We start from the raw sequence: 27,477 nt of genomic DNA on the forward strand, positions 1-27,477 counted from the left end.
GAGGCACCACCCACACTAGGCCCCGCCCCACCTTACCACCCACGAGGTGTCCTTCATTTCGGACCCGCCCCTTGCTAGCTCCGCCACCTAAGAGGTCGGGGCTCCGCAGGCCCCGCCCCTCGTCCCGCCTCCGCGCAGTGCGGCTGCGCCGGCGTCTCGGGCTCCGAGGCCGGGGTGCCGCTGATCTTTTGTTTCCCTGCGGGGCTCCGAGCCACATCGTCTGTTAGGACCGAGTTGGAGCTGGAGTGTGTCAGAGCCGAGGCCCGAGTCGGAGTGAGTTCCGACTGTCAGCGCCGTGAGGGTACCGCAGAGGACGCCGAGGGAGTGCGTCCCTCCGTCCGCCGGCCTGTGGGACTGGGACCCGGCCCAGGCCTGCCCCATGGGGCTCGGGGCCCCGGCGATGAGCCCGCGCCTCCGTCCCCGCGTACGCGGCCCGCCGGCCTCCGCCTGAGCCCAGCGCACCCCGTAGCGCCGCCCCCGGGCCCGCGCCCCCGGCCCGCGCGCGCTATGGAGCCGGGCCGCGGCGGTGTCGAGACCGTGGGCAAGTTCGAGTTCTCTCGCAAAGACCTGATTGGACACGGCGCCTTCGCGGTGGTCTTCAAGGGTCGACACCGCGAGGTGGGTGAGGCTCCCAGGGGGGTGCCCCGCATTCCGGGATTCCTCGACTAGCACCCTACCTTCGGAAATCCATAGACCCAGTTAAGGACCCCAGCTCCGCAAATTTACCTGCTACTCTAGCTCCAGAGACCAGGAGATGCCAGCCCAGGATTCCCTATCCCCGAAGTCAGAACAGTCCTGAGAACCTAGCCTGGGACTCCATCCACTTAGATTCCAGGCCCGACTGACAGACAACCTGTCTGCCTCTGGCATCTCCCCATTCCAAGACCCTTGGGACAGCCACCCTGAGCCATCTACGTGTTCCTAGCTTGGTGGGGAGCAAGGGGTGGGGGTGGTGTTTTCAACACTGAAGGTCCACATTTGGCTTTTCAGAAGCACGACCTGGAGGTGGCCGTCAAATGCATTAACAAGAAGAACCTTGCCAAGTCCCAGACACTGCTAGGAAAGGAAATCAAAATCCTGAAGGTGAGCCAGCGCCTCGAGGGAGGGGGGAGAGGGTGGGTCAGCTCTTGTCTCGCTCATGAGAAACTTGGATTTGTGTCCTAGGAACTAAAGCACGAAAACATTGTGGCGTTGTATGACTTCCAGGTAAGGCCGGAGGCAGCTGCTGCTGGGCTTGGGGGAGGGGTAACGCTATTCTTGCCTGTTTCATCCACAGCCTCAGGCCCTAGGTTGCCTGGGGTTGGAGCCCCCCCTGGGGGGGCAGTTGATGGCTCTTAGATTAGTATTTGGTTTTGGTGAAAGGAGCTGGGTTCTGAATGCCCTGTCTCTGGCTCGACCAACTGTGAGGCCACTCAGGGCCCCGGGAAGCCTCATCTCTGGGGCAAGCTTTTCCTAGGTTCGGGGGACCTCCCTAACTTATCTGTTGCCTGCATAGGAAGGAAGGCGGCCATAAACACTAGCGTTGAATCTCTGGCGATTGCCTAGCTCAGATCGTTGTGGTTTGTTGGTGTATCCTGGAGCCAAGGACCCTTTTCCTCTCCTTGGTGTCTGACCCAGTGGCCCTTTCTGAGACTGGTGTCCCAGCCAGGCCCACCTGTCTGGGCTGGCGGGTTTGTTTGTTGACATTGCTTCAGCGGCCTGGCATTGGCCAGCCCACTCCTGCGTCAGAGGCTAGAAGGGGGAGGGGCTGTTGGAGATTCCTTCTCGCCAGCAGTTGGGGCTGGGCCCACTCATCCGGGCCGGAGGATGCCTTCTCCTCTCAAGCAAACCAACCGATCAGTCAGCTTCTGTGCTGCCTTTCCAGGTCCCCCAGCCCCGTGGTGGCAGGAGCTGTAGTCCCTGCATACCCCGTGTGGGGACCAGGAACCCTAGGTGCTGGTCCCCTAGCAAAGTGCTGACTAATGATTTTGAAACCTGTTTACTGGGGCCACGGGACCAGCCCTGGCTGAGGGAAGTTCCCAGCCGCCAGCTAGCTGTGTTTTGGTGGCTTCCTCCCCTTCCTTCCCTTCCTCCCCTGCACCTCTTCCAACTTTACCTTGAGGGCTGTGAGGTGGCATGAGGTGACATGTGGGCAGGGCCAAAGTCCTGTGTGACAGGGAGTACCTGGCAACAGCTGGAAGCATGGTGTTCTGGGTTCAGGGGGTTGCGCCTCTGTAGCCTGCTTTTCCTACCTTCCCCATGCTCCCCCACCCCATTCCTCAGTGCTATGGGAAGGGCCCAGGGCTGAGTAGATGGCATGACCTTCACAGGGGGAGAGACTCTGGTCCTCATTGCACTTTGGGATTCCCTCCAGGCTCCCACTGTCCCCTGCCTGGGCATTTCCGTGGAGGTCTCACTAGAGTTGAACAGATAACAGTTAAGTCCACTGTAGACTGCTGTCCTGTCTCCTCTTAGGTATCCCCACAGTTTGTGTTACTCCCTGGAGATGCGTTCCCTTCCTGCCACACCAACCCCCACTATCCCTCTACGGTCTCTTAGAGGAGGCAAGAGGGTTCAGTTTCTTGTCACACACTGATGTCTGGCCTGCTATGAAGAATAACACTTGGTTCCTTATTGGAAGTGATAGCTCACAGGCTCAGTGTTCGGAGCGGACTGCAGTGAAGTGCTCACCTAGGTTGGACCACGCAGGCTGTGCCATCACTTCCGGTGTCAGGCTACTGGGAGCACAGGTGGTATTTGCTGCCATCTCTGTTCCTGTGGTGGTTATTTAAGGTCATGTGGTGCCTAGGGCTTGACTGTTTGTGGTTCATTTTACTAACCTAACCCTCCTGAGGGACAGGAGCTATTCTGGGATTCTGGCAAGTCAAAATGTGGTCATGACTGTCCTTGGGCTCTTTGGCTAGGATTGATATGTAGATGGATTCCTAGAAGTCGGAGCCCTGGGCAAGAGGTGTGTGCTTACTGTAATCCGAGGGACTGTTGACCGATTGCCCCCCAGAGAGGCAGTGCCAATGGTTATCTGGCGATTGTCCATCTCCTAAAGTTGTATTGGCTCAGAACTTATCCTTGCATTGAAATCTTACTAGTGGTTTTGCTGCTTGTTTTTGACTTGCTGCTTGTTTTTGTTGTTGTGACAGGGTGATTTTGTGTAGCCCTGGCTATCCTGGAACTAGTTCTGTTGACCTCTCCTCAAACTCAAGTGATTCACCTGCCCCTGCTAGAATTAAGGGCATGCACCACCCCTGGGCAGCTAGAGTTTCTATTTTCTTTTAAACTTAATTTACTTCACATCCAGTCACACACCCTTTCTCCCAGTCCTACCCTTACAAATTCCTTCCCCCACTCCCCCCTCCCCTTCTCCTGAGAGGAGAAGCCACCCAACCCTGAGACCTACAGTTGCTGTGGGCTTAAATGCATCGTCTCCCATTGAAGCTGAACCAGGCAGTACAGTTAGGGGAAGAAGATCCAGTGGCAGGCAACAAGAGTCAGCCAGCCAGCCCTCCGCTTGTTAGGGACCCTGCACATCTGCCAGGAGTGTGTGTGTGTGTGTGTGTGTGTGTGTGTGTGTGTGTGTGTGTGTGATCTGAGATATGTGTATGTGGCATGTGTGTGCCATTGCCAGCATAGGCCAGAAGAGAATGTCACACGCCTTGTAACTGGAGTTATAGGCAGTTGTGAGTTGTATGAGGAGGGTGCTGTGTGTTTTTCCTTGGTGCTTTGCCTATACATATATATGTCCGTGTGAGGATGACAGAGCCCTAGAACTGGAGTTAAGGTGTCATGTAGTTGTTGCTGAGAATTGAACCCAGGTTCTCTGGAAGAGCAGCAGTTTTTTTGTTTTTTAATAACTGTTTCTCTATGTAACAGCCTTGGGTGTTCTGGAACTCACTTTGTAGACCAGGCTGACACTGAACTCACAAGAGTCCCATTTGCTTCTGCCTCCTGCTTGGATTAAAAGCATGGACCACCACACCTCACAAAGCAGCCAGTATTTATTTATTTATTTATTTATTTATTTATTTATTTATTTATTTTTCAGAGCTGGGGACCGAACCCAGGGCCTTGCGCTTGCTAGGCAAGCGCTCTACCACTGAGCTAAATCCCCAACCCCAGTATTTATTCTTAAAGGCTGATCTCTCATGGCCCTCATCTGGAGTAGTGGTAAACAAATTTACTTTGTCTTCCTTGTTGGAAGCAGGGTCTATCCTTTCTCTGAGACTTGCCAGTCAAGTGAGACTGGTGGCAAGCTGCTTCTCCATGCTTATGTTTGTACTTGGAAAAAACCCGGATCTGGGGTGACACTTGTTACTGTCTATTCATGCAAAATTTTCTGATGGTATATGGGCTCTTTATAAAGGAAAAGTTCTGGGGTTGGGGATTTAGCTCAGTGGTAGAGCGCTTGCCTAGCAAGCCCAAGGCCCTGGGTTTGGTCCTCAGCACCAAAAAAAGAAAGAAAGAAAAAAAAAAGAATGTAAGAAAAGCTCTTTTGTTTTAGGTTACACATAGGCGTTTCTCCTCCCCCTCGTTTGTTTGTTTGTTTGTTTGTTTGTTTGTTTGTGACAAGGACTCACTCGCTCCAAGGTGGCCTGGGACCCATTCTTCCCTCACGCACCTGGCAGAAGCAGGCTAAGGGAGGGGAAGTTTATTTTGGCTACAGGTTCTAGTTCATCATAACAAGAAAGGTGGAGTGGAGTTCATGGCAGTGTGAACAGTTTAATCAGAGATGCAGAGAGCTCAGACTACAAGTTCTCAGCTGTAACCTCCAGCCATTCTTCTAGCCATGAAGTTTCCACAATGCAACCAGTTTGGACCTTGTATTCAAGCATGCACCTGTGTAGGCATTTCACGTTCAAACCATAACCCTGACCAGGTGTAGGGTGCACTCTAATCCCAGAATTAGGGAGGGAGAGACATGGAGATCTCTGAGTTCCAGGCCAGCCTCTTCTACATAGTGAGTTTCAGGCTACACAGTAAGACCCTGTCTCAAAAAACAAAACCCACAATACCAGCTCCTCTTTGTTCTTTGTAGTGCTGGTGTTGAATCTGGGGCCCATAGTGTTTCTTAACTCATACACACTCTTATGAGTTAAACCTCCAACTCCTGCACTCTGAGTTCACCAGAGGTTTGGGGAGGCAACTGGATGGAACATAGGGCTTTCATCAAGGAGGGACTGGGCTCCCTCCTCATCTAGCATCCAATGTCTGGACTTGTTCTTTCTCTGGGAGAGTGGGCACCGCCAGAACCAGCATCAGGCTGTAGATGTGGGTTCTCTCAATCCTTGCCAGCCTTAACTGCTGATGACTCCCTGGAGGCTGGTACGCGGTCTGGCCGGTTCTCTGAAGCCCTACGCCTTGCCAGGTTGCCCAGAGGTGACTCACCTGGACCTTGCAGACAGACCCACTCTCTTGTGCTCTGTCTGGGTTATTAGAGCCTGGAGACGTCCTGGACCTTGCAAACAGACCCACTCTCGAGCTCTGTCTGGGTTATCAGAGCCTGGAGACGTCCTGGCCTGCGATGGAGGTTTGGTTGTAGCTGTCCCACTCACCACTCATGGTGGAGACTGCTTATCGTGTGGACTCAGTCTGAGACTGAAGTTTGTACATCTGCAAAGTTGAACATGCATTTTTCTCTCTTTCCTTTTTTTTTTTTTTTTTGGTGGAGTGGAGGGGAAGACTAGTGTATCCCTGACATTGGCCTGGAGCTCAGTGTGTAAACTAAGCAGGCCCTGAATTCAGAGTTCTGTTTGCCTCTGCCTTCCAGGTGCTGGGATCAAAGGCATGAACTACCACACCCAGCAGCTGCCACAACCAGTTCCTCCTTTGTGTTTTGAATCAGGGTCTCCTGTAGCCCAAGGCTAGCCCTAAACTCCTTGACATTCTGCTGTCTTCCTTCAATTTGGGATTAAAGGCACACACACATCAATCAACCCATCCAGCTTTCAAGTTTTGATAACAGTTTTAGCTGTTTTTGAACTTGCTGTCCTCTTCCTGCAATCCCACTAGATGCAAGGATTACAGATGTGCACCACTATGCCTACTTGTTTAAAAAAAACACTACTTTTATATGGATGTTCTGCATGAATATATGTCTATACTACTCGTTTTTGTTTTTCTTTTTTTTTTTCCTGAGCTGAGGACTGAACCCAGGGCCTTGCACTTACTAGGCAAGTGCTCTACCACTGAGCTAAATCCCCAACCCCTGTCTATACTACTTGTGAAGAAGATGTTGGATCCCCTAGAACTGGAATTGCAGGTGGTTGCCGTGTAGGTGGTGAGAATCAAACCCTGGTCCTCTGGAATCTGGAAGAGCATCCAGTTCTCTTAAACACTGAGCCATCTCTCCATTTATTTATGTCTTTTTCGACAGGGTTTCTCTGTGAAACAGCCCTGGCTGTTCTAGAACTGTCTTTGTATACCAGGCTGGCCTGGAATTCACAGATCTGCTTGCTTCTGCCTTCTGAGTTAATCTGCTGGGGATAAAGGCATGCATCACCTCTGCCAGGGACCCATCATTTTATTTAAAACTGTTTTTAAAATGTGTGTATGTTACGGGGTGGAGCGTGCACATGCCAGGCAGTGCTTGTGTGGAGGTCAGAGAACAGCTTAGTGGAGTTGATTCTTCAGCTGTGTGGGAACCTGGGGCTCTAAACTCAGGGCCTTAGGTTGGTAGGCAGGTAGCTTTATCTCAGAGCCATCTTTATTTTTATTTTATTTTTTAAAGACTTATTTATTTTATGTATGTGAGTACTCTTCAGACACACCAGAAGAGGACATCAGATCTCATTACAGATGGTTGTGAGCCACCATGTGGTTGCTGGGATTTGAACTCAGGACCTCTGGAAGAACAGTCAGTGCTCTTAACCACTGAGCCATCTCTCCAGCCCCCTATTTTTTTTTAAAGATTTATTTATTTATTTTTATATGAGTACTCTCTAGCTATCCACAGACACACCAGAAGAGGGCACTGGATCCCATTACAGATGGTTGTGAGCCACCATGTGGTTGCTGGGATTTGAACTCAGGACCTCTGGAAGAGCAGTCAGTGCTCTTAACCACTGAGCCATCTCTCCAGCCCTCCAGCCCCCTATTTTAAAGGTGTGTTTCTCTCTGTGTTTTCCTGCATATATGGTAATGCACCACGTATATGAAGTACCTACTAAAGCTTTAGGAGGGTGTTGGATCCCCCAGTGTTGGAATCACAGTTGACTTTGAGCCATCGTGTGGGTTTTGTGAACCAAACCCAGGTCTTCTGTAGGAGCAAATGCTCGTAAGTGATGAGCTATTCTCTCAGGCTCTCCAATGCCTTCCCTACTTTATCTTTTTAAGCTGAAATGGTGGATTGATATTGAACCAGGCAGGATATTGATCAGATGGGACCGAGGGATCAAGCTCAGGTTAGGCCTGCTGACAGATTTAAGGCTTTTTACCTTTTGAATTGTAGGTAACATAAAAGTATGGAGGGTGCAAAGCCTGTGGCAGTGTGGGATAGTAGCCATGTTCTAGAGGCTGCCTGCCTTCCACCACTTGCCCTGTGGCGGCTCTGGTCTCCCGCTTGGTTAGCTGACTTTCTTTTTTTTTTTTTTTTAGCTGGGGAGCGAACCCAGGGCCTTGTGCTTCCTAGGTAAGCGCTCTACCACTGAGCTAAATCCCCAGGCCCCCCCCCCCTTTTTTTTTTAAAGATTTATTTATCCATTATTATATATAAGTACACTGTAGCTGTCCTCAGACACACCAGAAGAGGGCACCGGATCCCCTCACAGATGGTTGTGAGCCACCATGCGGTTGCTGGGAATTGAACCCAGGACCTCTGGAAGAGCAGTCGGGTGCTCTTAACCGCTGAACCAGCTCTCCAGCCCCGCAGACTGACTTTCTATTGAGATTTGGTTCTGTCTGTATTTTTCTGACTATACTGTTTGTGGTAGGTAAGATGTCTGTGGGGTCAGAACTGCAGTAGATATCAGGAGTATGGTCCTAGAGAGCACCTGTATGGAATTGTATTCCCAAGGGTCCACTCTGTCCCCTTGTGCTATCTGTGGCTATCAGGGGTCTGACTATTCACAGTGCAGAAGTTGATGCGTGACAGTAGGCTTGGAGACATACCTGGCTGGATTAATGGATGCCTCCTCAAGAGGCTGGCCTAGGTCAGAGAACTGCAACAAAGGGAAGTTGCTGAAGCCCAAGGGATAGAGTGGTGGACCTTCCTTACACAGGTCACCGGCCCCCAGCCCACCCTAGTGTGTGAGCTGGCACTCTTCTGTTGACTATCCAGAAGAGCCAAGATTTGCTGTGGCTAGAGCCTTGCCACCTTCTGCAGTCCAGAAGCCTGGCTCCTCAGGAGTTAAGTGGGTCAGTGCCTGACACTCGCCTGCCAGATCCAGCCTGAGATCACCAGACCAGAGTGGAGCAGGCAGAGGGTGGAGAACTGGGATCCTATTAAGCAAAATATCTGTGTCTGGGGCGGGGCAGCCTCCTACGTGCCCAGATGCCCGTGCAGCTTCCCAGGATGCTAACCTCTTGGGCCAGCACTGAGTGCCTGTGGGTAGTAGGCCTAGCTCTCATAGGAGTGCTGATTCTATTCTGTTTTAATTTTCTTTCTCCCTTGCACAAGAAGGATAGCTCAGCAAAAGGTTGTGTTCCTCCAAAACCTGCTTTGCTTTGCCACCAACTGTGTCTAGCCTACTGGCCACCCTGTGTCACCTTCTTCCCTTCAAGGGCTGGGCGATGGGACCTGGCTGCTGGCTGGAGTGGCATTCTCCATCATGGCGAAGACTGTCTGCAACCCTGCAATGATGGGAAAGCTGCCCCTGAGAAGGGACTGACTGCTCAGAGTCCTGGAGTGTGTGCTAGGGCGCAGTCTTAGCCACCATTCGTAGGAACAATTGAGCAGAGCAGAGGCTGGAGAAGTGGTCCTGAGTGAGCTCCAGGTGGCTTGGGACAGGGCAACCCTGACCACTGTGGTTGTGTTCTGTCCTCTGACTGCTACTCCCTGTTCATTATGGAGGGGACAGGTCGTGGTAAGCCATTTTCCTGGAAAAGCTCTTGCTTGGAGGCACTTGCTTTGTGGTTTACCTCAACTCCTTGTTCCCTCTAGGCTGGAGACAGCCTGGCCCACCAGCTTTAGAAGACAGGGAGTAAAGTTCCAAGTTGGTTGGGACTGGTTGGGTGTTGGCTTAGGCAGCAGGGAGATGGAGGATGGCATAGAAGGCAGCCTGCCTGGGCGAGCCCGGCTGCTGCACAGAGCTGGGCATGTTCTTGGTTTCTTGGGCCTTGGCTTGCTCCTTTGTGGCTGGGGAACATCCTGTCACTGGTCCACTGTGTGGCTCATGGAAGTCACGCACAGAAGAAGCAGGAGAGTGTACAGGCCTGAGAGGCTTGACAAGATGGTGCTGACAGGGGAGGGCTAAGGGCACTGCTTAGGCCTGGTGGAAACACTTGCTCTTTTTGCACAGTATGTCTGAGTGGGGCAACAAGCTCACTGTTGTGAATTGTGGACCTCACTCTATGCTGAGGTCTTCTCTGTGTAGAAGTTAATGGCCTATGGTTCACCAGCAGCTCTGCCTCTAGTGTGTCAGGGTAGGTTTAGGGGTGCTGGCTGCTACCAGTAGCCCTCGGTTGTAAATCCTGGCTTAGTAGCTCTAAGGGAGGTAGGTATGCCATCTTGGTCTTCCCAGATCTTTTGTCTGTCCTTGTCACTGTTCCTGCTTGTCCTGGCTGGGTAGGTGAGTTTGGGGCTCTGGATAGATCATGTTCTAATGTAAGGATAGACCTGGGTATCCACCTTCCACTGTCTGGTGCGTGCATGTGTGCATGGATCTGTCTGTCCGTTCATCCATCTGTCCGTCCGTCCCACAGCAGGTGGCCCCAGAAGCCTCCCTTGCTTGGGCTGTAAGCTGAAGCTGCTGACAGGCTGGCTTTGATGCAGAAGGGAACAGGGTGTGTGTAGTAGTGGATATTTATGGGTCCTTATCTCTGTCACCTTTGCTGTGCCCTAGCCCTCCCTCAGCTCTCATACCAGTCAAGCTGAAGGGGCCACCTGCTGCTTCTTCATTTCCATCCCATCCTACCTGGACTTTGTCCCTCCCTCCTTGGCCCCTAACCACTTTCCTATTCTGTTCCCTTGAGCCTGCCTTTGTGGTTCCAGATTGAGGACTTTACAGAGTATCCTTCCCCTGTAGCTGACCTGGAAGGCAGAAGCAGGAGTGGAGCCAATGGGGCCAAGCCAAGGCTCCTCCTCTAGGGCAGGACAGGAAAGTTCAGGCAGGGATTTGGGGTCTTGGTATATAGGCCTTCATGAAGCAGTCTAGGCCCATTTTGTAAATAGCCTCCCTCCCACCTTGGCTACACTCAGTCACACTTGGGAACACACAGCTGTGAGACAGCCAGGCTACCTGAACACAATTCTTAGCTCTCTTATCTCTCTGGTGCAGAGTGGGCTTTTCCCACATTTACATCCTAGGGTTTTATTTAGGTACTTTGTGTCTGTCATTCATGGGATGTTCCTGTGTAGCCTTGTGGATTGGGAAGCTGGGCGGGAAAGGAGTTGGGGTGGAGGTCCTAGGTGTCTGCATGCATACATGTTGGGGTGGAGGTCCTAGGTGTCTGCATGCATACATGTGTGTGTGTGTATGTGTGTGTGTGTGTGTGTGTGTGTGTATTTGAGGCAGCTATCTCGTGGAACCGGTTAACATTGGCTGCTGTGCTGGGGTCATCTGGGGATGAGGGTGTCTGTCTCCCATTTAGCCCTCCCAGGCTCTGAGAAGGGCTATTTTGCAGTCTTTTCTTGGTCCGGTCCCTAGAAGAGAGATTTGAAGACCCTTACATCTCTCCATCTGCAGCTGAGTTCCTGAGAACCAGGGAGTGTATCCTCGGGCTGTGGGGATGAGGTGGAGCCTCTCTTTGCTTTTTGCTGTGGGCTATATAGCAGGAAGGTCTCTTCCTGTGGTTCCCAAGGCCTGCTCTACCCAGCTGGCAGCTACATTTCAGGGATCCAGCTATCTGTAGAAAGAACTGTAGGTTGTTTAGACCCAGGCTGATTAGCTTGATTACAACCCCACCCCCAGTTCCTAGGTTTGTAGTCAATGAAAAGGTGAGAGTTATTGCTGTGGCTACAAGGAAGGAGTGGTTTCCTAGGGGAGGCACCACAGTTTGGGACCAGGCCTGTCAGATGGGTGGTCCCTGTTCACTGCAGGCTGTTAGTGTTGGGTAATTGATTAGACAGGGGAGCATATTGGTACCCAGTGAGGATCTGTCTGAGTTTGAGAGAGAACAGTGGAGGGGGGAAGACCAGGATACCTCCTGCTGAGAAGTCTGCATTAGCCTCTAAAGTCTCACCAAGTAAGATCAGGACAGCTGGAGGCCTTTTTACTGACTCAGCCTGACAACACCAGCCTGTAATCTGTTTTGTAGACTCCTGAGGTGGGAGCAGAGCTGGTCTTGGGCCTAAGAGTCAAGGCCAGTACCCTGTGAACATGAGTCACCTTCATAGGTAGTAGTCCATGTGCACGACAGTCTCTTCCTACCCTGAGCCTTATGGAGGTCCTTAGACCTGGGGTCTGAGACACTGAGGCAGGGTTTGATATGACCATGAAGCAAGTATGCACACTCCAAGCCTCTTGCCACAGACGTCCTGTTTCCTAGACTGAGTCCTGGCCACAGAGGACACCTAGACCTGGCCATGTTCACTCTGATTGTGGTTGCATGTACCAAGGACTCTTGCAAGTGATGTCCAGTGAGAGAACATGCAGGTGTTCCCCCATCTTAAATGACTTGTTCTGTCTTACAGGAGATGGCCAATTCTGTCTACCTGGTCATGGAGGTGAGTTCCCATGGGGCCAGGGCAAGCACAGGGCACAGCAGGATAGGCATAGTGGGTATAAGCATGCGTTATTGACATTTCCTAGCTGGGATTTTGGGAATACCTACACTGGACAGGTCCAAGAAACTGGTAATGGATTAAAGACTCTGAGTCAGGCTGGAGATACTTGGCTGTGTTCTCATGGTGCGTCCCTTGTCTTTTGCAGTATTGTAATGGTGGAGACCTGGCTGACTACCTGCACAGTGAGTAGGCTCACCCCGCTGGGCTCTATTTCTAGCCTAAAATGCTGCAGCTTGATTTGTCCCCTGCTTGCTTGTGACGTCGATCCTCCTACTTTGGGGCTATATAGGAAGTGAGTACAGCTCCCTCAGGCCCATCAGCCTGACCACCCTCAGCCATTTGTATGTCCACGTGCTGGGTTGGGTGGGTGGCTTAAGCAGAATTGTCAGGTTCTGCTGTTTTGGCCGAGATAAGGACATAGGCCAGGGTAGGTAGGTCTGAGTGAGCAAGCACAGGCAGGGACACACACAGGGATAGGGCAGAGGAGCAGCTTTAGAGTCTGTGTAAAGTTGAGCCAAGAGATCTCTGGGAGACCTGGTGGGTGCAGGTTAAGAAAGGTGCTCCCAGCAGAGTAGGGAAGCTTCAGGCGGCAGGAGAGCTCAGGATGCACTGAAAGACAGCCCGTGGCTGAGTTGTTTAGGCAGAGTTAGGAGCATCAACATCTCTTCCATGGGGTGCTCTGAGGGTTGGGGAACGAAAGAAAGAAAGGCAAGTGGAACCACTGTAGGGACCTTGTCCCAAGGCCTGGAAGGATGCAGCTGCTGTCCACGACTCATCAGAATGCTCTTTCTTGGCAAACATGAAACAGAAGACAGTGGGAATTGATGGCTCAAAGTAGCCCTTCCCAGATGATGCCTTCAGGCTCAAGCTGTGACAGAAGTGACAACCCCTTAGCCTCCTTTTAAGGGTAGGGACTCCCCCAGAGCACCTTTCTCCAGAGGGACACAGGCATTTAGAACACAGTGTCGACTGTTTGAGTCTTCCCTCTACTACAGCTTCTGGACACCTCCCCAGACTGTGGCACTGTCTTCTGGTTGAGCCATTACAGAAGACCCTGGGTCTAGGAGAGCCCTGCATAGTCTGCTGGGATGGTTCAGTTGTAGTAGATGTTGAGGTTGTGTCTTTAGGCTCCTGGCCTGTCAGCTCACTGTGTGCTCAAGTTCACGCGGCTAAGCCATGCTTGGCTTAGCCCACTCAGTATTTGTTCCTGTCCCCTGGGGCAGTCACACAGCATGCTGCACCCATGACCTTCAGTAGTTGGGTGGTTCCTGGCCAGGCTCCAGGCTCCACAGGTGTCCATGGGGGAGGAAAGGGTGAGCAGGCCAATACAGAGCTGGCCTGTAAGCTTGAGTGTCTCAGGGGGCTCACAAGACCCCCTATGCATGTGTGTGCTTGAGCTGCAGTGAGGCTCCCTAACTGGCCATCCGTCAAGTGATGGGGCTGTGGTGAGCTGCTATCCCAACAAAAGGGGTTGGGGCAGCCCAGACTGAATCCAAAGTGAATGTTTCTTCTCAGTTGGCACATATCAAACTTATGTCTAGGGTGTACATGTTTTGGTGTCACTTGCTGTGGCTCCTACCTAGGAGGGAGTTAGCTGGTTGTCTGACATCTCTGCACTGCGTTGCTGTTGCTGAGGCCTGTGCCCAGTTGAGCCTGAATATACAGAACTCAGAGCTCTGCATCAAGTTCACATACCCATTGTTTGCAATTTGCTTTTTTAAAGAAATACTTCTGCCAGGCATTTGAGGCTTGGGTCTTTAAACCCAGCATTATGGAGGCAGAGGCAGACAGATAGGTCTCTTGAGTTCAAGGTCAGCCTAATCTAAGAGTGAATTCCAGGACAGGTAGGGCTACACAGTAAAACCCTGAGTGGACAAAACAAAACAGAGTGTTGAAAAACCAAGAGGGGGAGGGGGACCTTTTAATTTTAAGTGTTCTGTTTGTCATGAAGACCACATGCATCATGCGTACCTGGCACCTTCCAGAGGGTATTGGAAGCCCTGTACTGGAGTTACAGGTGGTGGTGAGTGAGCCACCACACCATGTGGGTGATAAGAAGCAAACCCAGGTTCTCTTTGAGAGCGGTGAATGCTCCTAACTGCTGTGCATCTCTCTGGCCCCTGTATCTACTTTCACATAGACTGCCTTTTTGGAAGTTACTGTGTTCTAGGGGTCAAAAGACCCACCCCAGAACTTGGGAGTAAGACTAGTGACTGACTTGCCATAAGAATGGGAAAGATCTAGCAGGTGTCCAGTAGTGAAGTGGAAACCAACACAAGCAGAGTGCTGTCATCAGCCAAGAGCTAGCAGTGCAAATTTATGTGGAGGGAGAAGTCCTACAAGAATATGTGGGGAGAGGGGAGGTGGACCAGCTTCTGGAAGTTGTACAGCAAGTTGGCCTTGGTGCATAAAGGCTTGCAGACTGGGTTTGCCCCATTTGCTGGAGGGCTCTGTAGAGTGATAATGGTGCTTAGTCCCTGAGCTTGTCTTTCCACACAGCCATGTACCCTCTGTCTCCAGGGAGAGACCATGGTGGCCTAAAGGTCTACCTTTTCTTAACAGCTATGCGCACACTGAGTGAAGACACTGTCAGGCTGTTCCTACAACAGATTGCAGGTGCCATGCAGCTGCTACACAGCAAGGGCATCATTCACCGTGATTTGAAGCCCCAGAACATCCTGCTGTCCAATCCCGGGGGTCGACGTGCCAACCCCAGCAACATCCGAGTCAAGATTGGTGAGATCTGTTTGGGTGGTGGCTCCCTGAGAGACTGCAGCAGGGGACCCTTCCTATAGAAATGTCAGATCAGGGGTTGGGGATTTAGCTCAGTGGTAGAACGCTTGCCTAGTGAGTGCAAGACCCTGTTCGGTCCTCAGCTCTGGGGAGGTGGCGGGGGGTGGGGGGAAGAAATGTCAGATCAAGCCATCTGGGTGCTTCTTCTGCAGCTGACTTTGGATTTGCCCGGTACCTCCAGAGCAACATGATGGCGGCCACGCTCTGTGGCTCTCCTATGTACATGGTATGTACCCACTCATGGTCCAGGACCACTTAAAACCCACACCAAGCATCCTGATGCTTCAGGGAAAGCTGGGGTCATCCTCCAGTCTGAGACACTTTGTAGGAATGTCAGACCCACTAAGGTTCAGCTATGGCATCGTATTGGGCTGTAGATAGTTGTGCACCATTTTGTCCTGTCAGAACTGGCTGGTGGTGCTTGCACGGTGGGTGTGGGTTGCTTAGTGCCTTGCAGGTACCATCTCCAATGTGCTGATGCCTGGCACTTGTGGCTGGTCATTGCTGCTGCTGCAATAGTGCTGCTCTGTGTTGTCACCCTGTAGGCCCCTGAGGTTATCATGTCCCAGCACTACGATGGGAAGGCTGACCTGTGGAGCATTGGCACCATTGTCTACCAGTGTCTGACAGGGAAGGCCCCTTTTCAGGTGAGTGCCTTGTGGCACTAAGGTCCTGGTGAGTCCCCAAAGCCCTGGAGGGTGAGGGTCAGTTTAGGTGGCATTCAGGGTGGGTCCTCAGCACGGAAGAGTACCGGGTTGCCAGGTGGGGATCAATGTGAGATTATAGGTACCAGGCTTGGTGGCAGCCCTTATCATGGCCCGTTCCATGGGTCACCGTAATACTGCAGTTCCTTATTAATAGTCAGGTAGTCCTAAGCCATGCCCAGTCAGTCCCGATCTCTACCGCACCAGTACATCCTACCTAACAGAATAACCCTCTTACCTAGAGCTTAGGCCACACCTCGATATTTGGTAAGTTAAAGGTCACCTCTGCTATGACCTCCATCAGAGGTTGAGTCATGTTTGTTTATGGTTACGCTGGGTTAGGTCTCCTGACCTTCCACCCCCCTCACCCCCCCGCGCTTCTAAAACATAATAAATTTATATTGCCTGGAAGCTCCTCCTAGTCAACATTGACTGACTTCAGATCAGGAGCCAAACCACTCTACTCCCTCCCTGTCACTAGGATCTCAAACCATGAGCCTCCCAGACCCCCAAAAGATAATAGTGAGGGAGTCCGTGCTCAGCTCTGGGATATATACCTAGCCATGGCCACCCCTTTCTCAATTGGAGGGTCTGATAGCTCCTGTCTCATCCGGCTTTCCGCTCTCCTTGTGTGACATAGCATATGAGCTTCCCAGTGTCCTCCCCCTGGGCTGTCTGGGGATGAAGGCATTTGAGAGGCAAGGCTGTGATGGGTGGTAGGGCCCTGTGGTTCTTTACAAGTCTGAGCTTATTCATCGCTGTCTCAACAGGCCAGCAGCCCTCAGGATTTGCGCCTGTTTTATGAGAAGAACAAGACACTAGTTCCTGCGTAAGCAGCCCTCCTTTCTCCCCACGGTGGGTTCACCCTGGCACCCACAACCTACTCAAATACATCTGCTCTTTCTCCCAGCATCCCACGGGAGACATCAGCTCCCCTGCGGCAGTTGCTTCTGGCTCTATTGCAGCGTAACCACAAGGACCGCATGGACTTTGGTGAGCACAGGCCACCTGGCACTCTGCCCGCTTAGTCACCCTGCTTGGTCGTGGGCATTACCTTTAGCTATCATTATGTTAACTGGCCTCAGTAAGCACCCAGGCACTCACTGATGGTCTGCCAGCTGCTGTCAGCCTACAGGGCCACAGTGTGTTGTGCTCCTCCTAAGTTCAGCAAGGTCAGCAGGCTGAATCCTGCTGAAATGGGGGCCAGATGTTCTCTGAAGCCATTTTCTGGGGCCCTGACTCTCTGTAGGTATCTGGGGCCTGGCCTTGACACCCAAGGCTCTGAGCTGAGTCTCTCTGGGTCAGGGGCATTGAGATAATTCACTCTTTTTATCCACAGATGAATTTTTCCACCACCCTTTCTTAGATGCCAGCACCCCCATCAAGAAATGTGAGTCTCTGGCAGTCTTGGGCACAGACAGGGCTTGTGACATGCTCCCCAATGTCTGTAGGTGCCACATTGCTATCTTGGGAGATAGTCTGGAAAGGTGGAACGTCTCATTCTGCCTCTTCTTGAAGGCCATGTATACTTGGGTGGTTCTGCTGTTGTGGGCTTGGGGGCACTGGAGGTACCAGTGCAGGGTGGCATAACCTGATACTGGGTGCATGTCACTGTGGTATCAGTCAAAGGCAGCCATGTCTCCAAAGCTGTAGTGATATCCAGCAGTGTGCACACTGCCCCATTTCCTTCCCTCTTGCAGCCCCACCTGTGCCTGTGCCCTCATATCCAAGCTCAGGGTCCGGCAGCAGCTCCAGCAGCAGCTCTGCCTCCCACCTGGCATCTCCCCCGGTGAGTTGGCTTTTGGGTTTCTGATGGCCATGGACTGCATAGTGATGGGTTTACAGAAATAGATCTAGCTGCCTCTGGTCCTTTAAGCATGACTTGTGTAGCTTCAGGCATGATCTGAGTAGCTTCTGTCCTGCATGACTAGGGAAAGGATACTCTCTCATTGATGCTCACTGAGCTTGAGCCCCATTTGAATGTCTAGCTGTTCAGTAGTGTTTGGTTGGGTAGTAATAAGCTAAGGTCTGGATTTGGCCCAGTCCTCTAGGCTGTCCCGTGACTAGAGGAGCAGGTTATGTGGTCTGTGTCTGGTAGTAGGGTCTCGATATGTTGGAGCTCATTCAGTGAGAAGTTTGGCTCTCAGCTGTGCCAAGCATTGTCACCTGCCCAGGGCACCGGAAGTGTTTCTGTATGGTACCTGGTTGGTGCTGGTTTGCAGTGGTACCTTCCTCTGGGGGACACTAGCTCTGTTACTGTATAGGAATAGAGAGGTAGGGTGCAAAGGTAGTAAATACTGCCCCAGACATGGATTCTTCATGAATGGCTAGGAGCTAAAGGCCCCAAGCAGTATGTATATAAACTCCCAACATGAACCCTAAACAGGAGCTTCTCTTTAATGTTTGAAAGAAAGCTCTGCTGTGCTGCAGAGAAAGTCCAAGCCCAGCTCTCTTGCTTAGCACCATGGGCCTGACCCCCACTGTGGTCTGTACTATTACTGGGGAGGTGGATTGTTATGGACTCAGTTTACCAGCCCTGCTCCATTTTACAGTCCCTGGGGGAGATGCCGCAACTGCAGAAGACCCTTACCTCCCCAGCTGATGCTGCTGGCTTTCTGCAGGGGTCCCGGGACTCTGGTGGCAGTAGCAAAGACTCCTGTGACACAGATGACTTTGTCATGGTCCCAGCCCAGTTTCCAGGTCAGGCCCACTCTACAGACGGGCAACCTCACAGTATTTATTGGACATGGGGTGGGTGTGGGGAGCATAGGAGATTTGTCAGACAGCTCTGGGTACATGCACACGATATGGGCGTGGTTATGGAGTCCTTTGTATTCGTGAGCATGGGTTCAGACTGATCTCCTTATGGGTAATTGGAATGGGTTTTTAGAGCTTTGCGCTTGCTGGGCATAATCTGACCCTCACAGGTACGTCTGCAGCGCATAATCTGACCCTCAAAGGTGTGTCTGCAGTGCCTTTGTGTTCAGGTGCAGGAATATGAAAAAAGGGATGTAGATGGTCCAGGTGCTGCTGGTGTATAACAAAGGTGCCTGAGAGGGACTGCCAGTCACCTCTGTCCCAGAGCGTTGCACTGAGGCCCTACAAACCCACTTTACTAGCCTGTAATTGCACTGTCCTGACTGTAAGCTCTAGTGGGAAGAGAGACATTGGGCATTGGCATGGAGAGCTAGAGAGGTCAGGTGAGCCGAGGAGAGCAGAGGACACCTTGGCCAGATGCCACCTTCTTCCACAGGTGATTTAGTCCCTGAGGCAGCCAGTGCCAAGCCCCCACCTGACAGTCTGCTGTGTAGTGGGTGAGTGAGCCCCTCTTGAACGCTGCTCAGAGATAAGTTGGGCCTTTAGGGGAGCTAGCACTATCCTGCCTGGCCTAGTCTTGGCTGGGAATAAGGCCATTTGGGAGGGACTAAGGCTGCTGGGCCCCCTTGGGGGAAGCCTATTGTGGGAGTCTAGAATCTGAATGCATGCATCAATCCAAAGGGCCCCCTTGGGGGAAGCCTGTTGCGGGAGTCTAGAATCTGAATGCATGCATCAATCCAAAGGTGTCCACTTGTCCTTTCTGCTACCAGGAGCTCACTGGTGGCCTCTGCTGGCCTAGAGAGCCATGGCCGTACCCCATCTCCCTCTCCGACCTGCAGCAGCTCTCCCAGCCCCTCTGGGTAAGCATTAATAGTGACACTCAGGGTCATGACCTTTCTTGGCATGATCTGTTCAAAGGTCCTGTATTTGGTCAGATCTGGCCATGGCAGTGTGGATGCCCTGCTGAAGGCCTGTTGAAGTATGGATGGGTTGATGAGGGGCCCCACTGAGAATATTGCTTTTGAGACCTTTGCTAGGTTAGATTATAGCCAACAAATATGTAGGGGTCACAGAGATAGATAGAGGTTTGGGTGGTTATAGTGTGAAAGTCTTTAGGCCTGGCTAAAGTCAAGACTTTCTACCAAGATGTTTGGGGATGAGCTTATTCCCAATGCTGTCTACAGTGATGATCCTCTCTCCACAGCCGGCCTGGCCCCTTCTCCAGCAACAGGTACGGTGCCTCGGTCCCCATTCCTGTCCCCACTCAGGTGCACAACTACCAGCGCATCGAGCAGAACCTGCAGTCACCTACTCAACAGCAGACAGCCCGGTTAGTGTCCCTGACCTTAGTGAGAGACCTGCCACTGCTGTGGACCTCCATTGTGGGCAGGTTGCAGAGTCTTTCACTTGCTGGACCTCCTATGCTCATTAAGCCCATCGTATTGGCAAGCTGTGCCTGGTAGCCTGAATGAAGTAAATGGTATGGTTGGGTGAGTGTTTCGTGTAAACTACAGAAGGCAACTTCTGTTAGCAATGGTAGTTAGTGACTGTAAGCCAGCACAGCCAAGGAAAAGCTAGGGGAGGCCCTCAGTGATGTGGATGAGACGTCACCTGCCCTGGCTCTGTTTGCAGGTCTTCTGCCATCCGAAGGTCAGGTAGCACCAGCCCCCTGGGCTTTGGTCGGGCCAGCCCATCACCTCCCTCGCACACTGATGGAGCCATGCTGGCCAGGAAGCTGTCACTAGGAGGTGGCCGTCCCTACACACCCTCTCCCCAAGGTGAGTAAATCTTGGGATGGGAACTGGTAGGCATTCCCTTCCCACCTGTGGGTGTGTGAAGGTGTGGATGTGATAACCCCTCTGTTTGCTGTGGTCTGATCTAGCCACCCTTTTCCTACCAGTGGGAACCATCCCAGAGCGGCCCAGCTGGAGCAGAGTACCCTCCCCACAAGGAGCTGATGTGCGGGCTGGCAGGTCACCACGACCAGGTAGGTGTGGCACAGTGCCTGACTGTAGAGCAAGCGTGGGGCAGTAGCTGAGCTGCTTGGTGGGGCCTCCTCCTGCTCGGGGGGAAGTAGGAAGTACTGCCACAGTCTGTCATCAACCCTTGGGTGCCTGCTGCCACTCAGTTCCTTATAGTCCACAGCTGTGTGGCTTTGGACAGAGTGCTAAGCCTTTCTGTGCCTGTGTTATATAGAGGCTTTCTGAGGTAGCTGTAAGGAGTCTTTTTTTTTTTTTTTTTCGGAGCTGGGGAGTGAACCCAGGGCCTTGCGCTTGCTAGGCAAGCGCTCTACCACTGAGCTAAATCCCCAACCCCAGCTGTAAGGAGTCTTATGTTCATGAAGTGAGGGATCCACAAAGTGGTTGTCACAGAGGCCTTGAGTGGGACAGTGGCATATTTAGTACATGTTCCAGGGGCCTGTATGAGGGACTTGAGGGTAGTGATGCAGCCTGTCCTATACCCAGGCTCCTCTGTGCCTGAGCACTCTCCACGAACCACCGGGCTGGGCTGCCGCCTGCACAGTGCCCCCAACCTTTCGGACTTCCATGTCGTTCGTCCCAAGCTGCCTAAGCCTCCAACAGACCCACTGGGAGCTACCTTCAGCCCACCCCAGACCAGCGCACCCCAGCCATGCCCAGGGCTACAGTCTTGCCGGCCACTGCGTGGCTCACCTAAGCTGCCTGACTTCCTACAGCGGAGTCCCCTACCCCCCATCCTAGGCTCTCCTACTAAGGTAATAGCTTCTAGGAGGGACCGAGCTCTGGTAGGGAGTGTGGGGTGGGAAAGGACCTACCTGGTCATTCTGAGTTTTGGTTGCCCATTGGGCTTCATCCTCCAGCTGCTTCCCTAGAAATGCCTAGTGGGGTTGGGGAAGGGAAATTAGGAGAGCCGGTTACTGGTAGGATGCCTTTAGCCCTAGTGGCTTCTCACCCTTATTTTGTGAGGCCTCACAGAAGTAGGATTGCTTGGCTTCTCTGACTGCCCTGCAGTTCATCCTTGGGAAGAAAACCTGGCCCCATGTCTCTTTGTTAAGCTGTGGCTGCTTCACTGTGGTAGCATGGTGCCACCAGGTGTTAGGTGTTTCGTAATATGTGTAGGCTGGTTTGGGTACAGGAATGATATCTCAGACTGGGCATGGTGGCACATACCTATAAACCCAGCTTTTGGAAGGATCTGAATGTTGAGACTAGCATGGACTCCATGTCAAAGTGTCTAAGGTTTGTCACCTCAAGAGATTGTGTAGTTCAGTTTGTTTTAATTTTCCTTTGTGGAAAAAGGGACCCTAGACAGCAGCACCATCTCATGACACAAGAGCCTATACATGTGCCCTTGGGTTTGGTCTGGAGGGAAGGATTTCCTCACTGGGCCCCATCTTGTGTTCTGGTTTCTGAGGTCTTCCAGTCCATTGGACTTTCTGAGTGCTGTCCTTTCCTCCTAGGCTGGACCCTCGTTTGACTTCCCCAAAGCCCCCAGCTCTCAGAGTTTGCTGACCCTGTTGGCTAGGCAGGGTGTAGTAATGACACCACCTCGGAACCGTACACTGCCTGACCTCTCAGAGGCGGGTCCTTTCCAGGGCCAGCAGCTGGGCTCTGGCCTACGGCCCGCCGAAGACACAAGGGGCCCCTTTGGCCGGTAAGTGGAGTGGGAAGACTGCTCAAGGCTTTCTTTTCTACCATTTCTGACCCAAATCATTGTGTGGTGCTGGCTGTCCAGAGTGGCAGGTGTTAGGTTGGTGGTGGGCACTTGTGCTTCAGCCTGTTTTCTTTGAGAGATTTGAGAAGTTGGTTAAAGTACTGAAGCTCCGTCCTGAGTTACAAGTCCAGCTATGCCTGGCCTGGTTGTGTGCAGAAATAGGCTCCAGCTGGCTGGCCTACTGGCCATCCTCTACATTACTGCCCTCCCACCCCCAACACCTCAGGTCCTTCAGCACCAGCCGCCTTACGGACCTGCTGCTTAAGGCTGCATTTGGGACACAGGCCTCTGACTCAGGCAGCACTGACAGCCTACAGGAGAAACCTATGGAGATTGGTATGTGAGAGGTGTGTGGGGGTACTTGGGGACAATCTGGTCTCAACCCATCCCTGAGCCTGCCTTGTTCTTCAGCTCCCTCTGCTGGTTTTGGAGGGACTCTGCATCCAGGAGCTCGTGCTGGAGGGGCAAGCAGCCCAGCACCTGTGGTATTTACTGTGGGCTCCCCACCCAGTGGTACCACCCCACCCCAGAGTACCCGCACCAGAATGTTCTCAGGTAAGGTCTGTGCCCAGCCCAGGAAAAGCAGCCCATAGGGTGGGGATTTTTGAAGGCAAACTCTTGTTGTATAACAGTCCTCAAGCATAGACCATAATGTATATGGCATTTCCAGCACAGACATGGAACAGTGATGCTAACCAAGATGCTAGACTCCATGTCCAGCTGCACTGAAAGGCCAACCTATGTTGGCTGGGAGTCCTGGGCTCCAGCACAGATCCTTGAGGGTCCTGCCTCTTCACAATAATGGCACTGGTTGCCTTTTCTTACCTAGACTTTTACTACCATCTCTAGGCAGATGGGGAGCTAGAGTGCTCCAAGAAGGAGCCCTGCCCTGGGGGTGCTGGAGCCTTTGAATGTGCTCCTTATTAAAGCATCAGGATAAGGAGGTGTGTGATGGAGTTCAGAGTACCAAAGGTTGTGGGGTGAGAAGCAGGCAGGCTGCCTGCCCCTTACCAGCTGTCTACCTACAGTGGGCTCTTCCAGCTCCCTGGGCTCGACTGGCTCCTCCTCTGCCCGCCACTTAGTGCCTGGGGCTTGTGCAGAGGCCCCGGAGCTTTCTGCCCCAGGCCACTGCTGTAGCCTTGCTGACCCCCTTGCTGCCAACTTGGAGGGGGCTGTGACCTTCGAGGCTCCTGACCTCCCAGAGGAGACCCTCATGGAGGTGAGGCTTGTGGGGAGGTGACAAGCATGGATCCTCCCTTCTAACTGCCTGCTTAACATTTGGGGAAAGGTGTTCCTTGGGCAGATCAACCTTTCAGCCCTGCTATGTACACTTGTGTGTCCCAGGCTCTGACTCTTATTGCTTCCTCAGCAAGAGCACACGGAAACCCTACACAGCCTGCGCTTCACACTAGCGTTTGCACAGCAAGTTCTGGAGATTGCAGCCCTGAAGGGCAGTGCCAGTGAGGCAGCCGGGGGCCCTGAGTACCAGCTTCAGGAAAGTGTGGTGGCTGACCAGATCAGTCAGTTGAGCCGAGAGTGGGGGTAGGTGTTGCTGGGCATGGAGAAGATGGCTGTTGGGCACTTCTGCCTCTGACCTGCCTCTGACCTGTTTGTTGCTCTCTAGCTTTGCAGAGCAACTGGTTCTGTACTTGAAGGTGGCTGAGCTGCTCTCTTCAGGCTTACAGACTGCCATTGACCAGATTCGAGCTGGCAAGCTCTGCCTTTCGTCTACTGTGAAGCAGGGTGAGGAGGTGGGCTCAGGGAGGTGGTGGTACTGGGGTAAGATGAGCAAGCCCGAGGTGGAAGGGTAAGGCCACATGGGTAAGCCCAGGCCAGGTCAGGGAGCAGTCAGTAGAGTGGGTACCCCAGCCTGGCCTCATGCTCAGAGCACAGAGTGACTGGAAGTGAGCGTACTCAAGACTGAGCTCCTTGGGGTTGATGGTGACCTTGCTGTGGCTGGTGGGGGTTACAGCTCCTGCGTGTGTGACACGGTCTTCCACCCACATGCTTTCCTGTGAGGGTGTGTGGGGTGCTGTGTATGGACCTGAGATGTCGGACACTTCCACCCTAGTGGTACGCAGACTAAATGAGCTGTATAAGGCCAGCGTGGTATCCTGCCAGGGCCTCAGTCTGCGGCTTCAGCGCTTCTTTCTGGACAAGCAACGGCTGCTGGATGGGATCCATGGTGTCACTGCAGAGCGGCTTATCCTCAGCCATGCTGTGCAGATGGTATGGGGTAATCTGTGTACTGTGTCTATCAGGGCTTAGGACAGTGTTCCTAGGGGCCAGGGGCCAGGACTCTGAAACTAGGTGTGATGCTTTCCCCGGCTGCAGGACTTCCTGGGACCAGACATAGTGACCGCCCACTGTGCAGCTTATCAGCTCAGGTAGCACCCTAGCCCTCAGATAGGTGGTTTCCTCGGCTGACACGAAGGCCTCTGTGTAAGGAGTACACCCTGTTTGTGAGACTGAGGCAGTGTTTCTGCTTTGTCATACATATGTTCCTCACATGAGGAACGTGTCTGCCAAAGGAAGGGCCTCCCCCATCTCTTCCTTTCTGAGTTGGCTCTGACCTATTTATTGATCAGTTTCATTGTCAGCCACAGTGGTAGGAATGGCCTGGAGTGGGTGCTTTGCACACTGCCAGCTTGCCGTGGGGGTTGGGTTGTATCCAAACCAAGCAGACAACACAGTGGCCACCACCGTGCAGGCAGGCCATGTAGATCTATGAGCATCTGTAGCTAATTCCTTAGCCCTTCTTTTATGCTCACAGCATGACTACAAAGGAAGTTTGGCAGTCTTTAGTGGGCTGAGCAGTCAGAGCCCTATCTTGCCCCAGCCTTGCCCAGCTTTGCTCTTGCCTGTAGGTACAATCAGCTGCACTCGATGAGATGTTCCAGCACCGAGAGAGCTGTGTACCTCGATATCACAAAGCCCTGCTGTTGTTGGAGGGGCTGCAGCACACTCTCACGGACCAGGCAGACATTGAGAACATTGCCAAATGTGAGTGCCTTTCCTTCCCTGCAGCCTGAGTGGGGTGGTAGGCGTGGCCTCCCTGCCTCATGCTCTGTCCTCCACAGGCAAGCTGTGCATTGAGAGGAGACTCTCGGCCCTGCTGAGTGGCGTCTATGCCTGACCACCTGCTGCCAACCTGCAGGGTAGTGTCTGAGACCTGGCAGACTGTCCTCAACACTGATCTGATGGTGCTGAGACTGCTGCCAGCCAACTCCAGCAGGGATGCTACACGGTGGACCTGTGCATGCAGACTGGTGCAACTCCTGCTTCCTAGGCTGCCAGTCTCTGCTGGCAGGTAGACATCAGAGTGCCAGGGACAGCTCCCTTACCCACTGGGACAGGAGTTTCTGAACTGTTCTTCCTAGCTGGCTCCCCTGGCAAGCAGGTACGGCGCCAAGAGGTGGTAGCTGATGTGTGTGGGCACCTGCCACCTGCAGAGCCCAAGGCAGCCCTGTAGACAGGCAAGGCCCTGAGACTGTTGCTGACTCCAAGCCAAAGCAAGCTTTTTCTCACAGTTCACTTGCCCCATTGCTCGTCCAAGAAAAAAGGGTATGGTCTTCTGCCCTCCTGATCTCTCTAGGAACTTCTCCCTTTGAGACTACCCACCCAGCTTTGTAAGTCACTGGAGCACTTTATGCATACAGAGACTGGAGAACCTAGCCAGCAGTGCAGACTGCTGGGAACCTGCCTCCTGTTCCTGGCTTTCGTCCTCCAAGATGCTGTATAGATGCAGACCATGTCTTCGTGTATAAAACGCCCAGTGTTCACCTCCTCCTGTGTCTGGTCTTTGGAGGAAAGCAACAGACTTGCCTCCTGAGGGGAGACAGTCCTCATGTTTAAATGTTCAGTAGGGACAGTCGTCGTGTGTGAAGCACCAGGCTTTTTAAACTCAACTTTACCCCCAAGATGTGTCACCACCATCTTAGTTTTTCTTCATACAAGGAAACTTCAGATGTTTAAGGATTGGAAGGGTGGAGGCAGGGCAGGTCAAGCATCACATTGGATGTTGCCCTTGTGTGTAGGAGATGGTGCCAGCTATGTGTGTGGCTGAGGCTGTATGTAGTATGTGCATGAGTGAGTGTGCTGCTGGTCTCATTAACTTTCCCTGTAAGGATGGCAGAAAGGGCAGTGCCCAGCCACCATCCTTCCCATGCAGTAGCAGGTGTGGGTGAAGAAAAACATATGCAAACATGTCCTCTGTGGAGCTTTCCTGTCAGTCTGGCTCCTGTGCTTGGTGGCCTTCAGGGTCTGTGCTGAAGCTCGTCTTCCAGGCTCCAGGGTGGACATAGCTAATACCTTCCCAGCCTCCCTGGTCTGCCAGTCCTTTGTCACCGCTGTCCATGCATACTTGAAAGTATCTGAGTGTCCACACAGCAGATATGGGGTTTCTGTCCCACAACAACATAGGCCACACACACATACACAAAAACACGTTTTTCTTTGCAATACTTGAAATATTGCCACTGTGCTTGGTTGTACAAGAGTTGTACAAGAAAGCAGATCTCTTAAGACCAGTCTCTTCCTTAGTTGCCCCATGACCTCCCTTGCATGTAACATGTTGTATTTATTGCTTTGTGGCCAACCGGAACCCAGAGCCACCAGGGAGGCTAGTGCAGGGGTTCCTTACCCACCACCTGGTTCCTAAAGGCTCCTGGGTGGCTGTGTATGTGTGTGGCTGGCTGTGTATGGTGTGAGCCAAACCTGCTCACTGAACCAGTGCTCAGGCCTGTCAATTTTAAGATGAATTTTGTGAGTCTCCCCCTTTTGTGTTTCACTGTGTCATATCAGTTTAAGAAAATAAAATTTGGAATTATTTATGTGGTGTCAATTTCATCCTGGCTTGCCACTGTCCCTCTAGCACGTGGGTATGCCTTCAGGTCCATCTTGCAGATGGCCTGTGTCCTACAGCCAAATTGAGGAGTCCCATAGGACTTCTTCACAGTGCCAGTGGTAGCTTGGTCAGCTTTGGAAGCAAGCCTCAGTTTGGTCCAGGGATAGCTGGGTGGGATTATTGAATGTCGGGGGGGGGGGCAAAAACAGTTCCCACTAGGTCGGGTGAGGATCCAGAGAGGGTGGGACTGGACTTCTCGGTAACTGCTGGGGTGGACCTGGCTGACTGGTTGAGGTATGAGGGTCCCTGACACCCAAACAGCAATCAGAGTGACTCTGAGGAGGCAGTTCAGTTCAGTTCAATGGAACTTAGCCCGTGTTGGTTCAAATGACGCCACATGGTTTGAGTATAGTACAGTTTGGTGAAAATAATTCTGGTGGCAAGTAGCTCATCCACCTGTACAGCAAAGCATACATAAACCTTGAGGGGCAAAGCCAGCTAAAGACGGATAGGACATGACTACATTGAAACTAAAGTCCATACCAATAGGTTCTATAGATTGATGCAGAAAAACAAATTTATAATAGGCATCTGGAGAAAGGTCCAATGCCAGAAATGTCTCTAGCTACATAGAGCCTTCTGGGCAGAAAACAGGTTTTGTGTTCCTTCCCTTGAGGGTGAGGCCACACCTAAACAGCAGAGACATCAAGGCTTTCTGTAGCAAGGTGGATGAAGAGATTCTTGGGGTG

General features: G+C 52.4%; 1 protein-coding gene across 2 annotated transcripts; it reads left to right on the forward strand.

The window, feature by feature from the left end:
* The first annotated feature begins 190 nt into the window (after positions 1–190).
* On the forward strand, positions 191–26,712 carry Ulk1 (unc-51 like autophagy activating kinase 1). Of its 2 annotated transcripts, none has more exons than XM_087579004.1 (28): positions 191–618; positions 991–1,083; positions 1,165–1,206; positions 11,783–11,815; positions 12,021–12,057; positions 14,438–14,611; positions 14,821–14,894; positions 15,214–15,315; positions 16,143–16,201; positions 16,283–16,365; positions 16,712–16,762; positions 17,073–17,161; positions 17,925–18,072; positions 18,626–18,686; positions 18,960–19,049; positions 19,394–19,519; positions 19,822–19,967; positions 20,072–20,176; positions 20,655–20,923; positions 21,629–21,822; positions 22,109–22,218; positions 22,294–22,437; positions 22,911–23,101; positions 23,252–23,424; positions 23,507–23,625; positions 23,954–24,111; positions 24,750–24,885; positions 24,963–26,712. In XM_087579004.1, the coding sequence occupies exons 1-28, from the start codon at positions 508–510 to the stop codon at positions 25,016–25,018; spliced, it is 3,174 nt and encodes a 1,057-aa protein (XP_087435130.1). In that variant the 5' UTR covers positions 191–507; the 3' UTR covers positions 25,019–26,712.
* The last annotated feature ends 765 nt before the right edge of the window (positions 26,713–27,477 follow it).

Source organism: Rattus norvegicus, chromosome 12, assembly GCF_021556685.1.
Source record: "Rattus norvegicus strain SHRSP/BbbUtx chromosome 12, alternate assembly SHRSP_T2T, whole genome shotgun sequence".
Classification (NCBI taxonomy): domain Eukaryota; kingdom Metazoa; phylum Chordata; class Mammalia; order Rodentia; family Muridae; genus Rattus; species Rattus norvegicus.

Bases quoted from the DNA above. Each gene is read 5' to 3' on its own strand.
- Ulk1 (XM_087579004.1), top strand. From the start codon at position 508: ATGGAGCCGGGCCGCGGCGGTGTCGAGACCGTGGGCAAGTTCGAGTTC. The intron at 22,219-22,293 runs GTATGTGAGAGG...CTTGTTCTTCAG, and splicing joins GGAGAAACCTATGGAGATTG to CTCCCTCTGCTGGTTTTGGA. The intron at 22,438-22,910 runs GTAAGGTCTGTG...GTCTACCTACAG, and splicing joins CCGCACCAGAATGTTCTCAG to TGGGCTCTTCCAGCTCCCTG.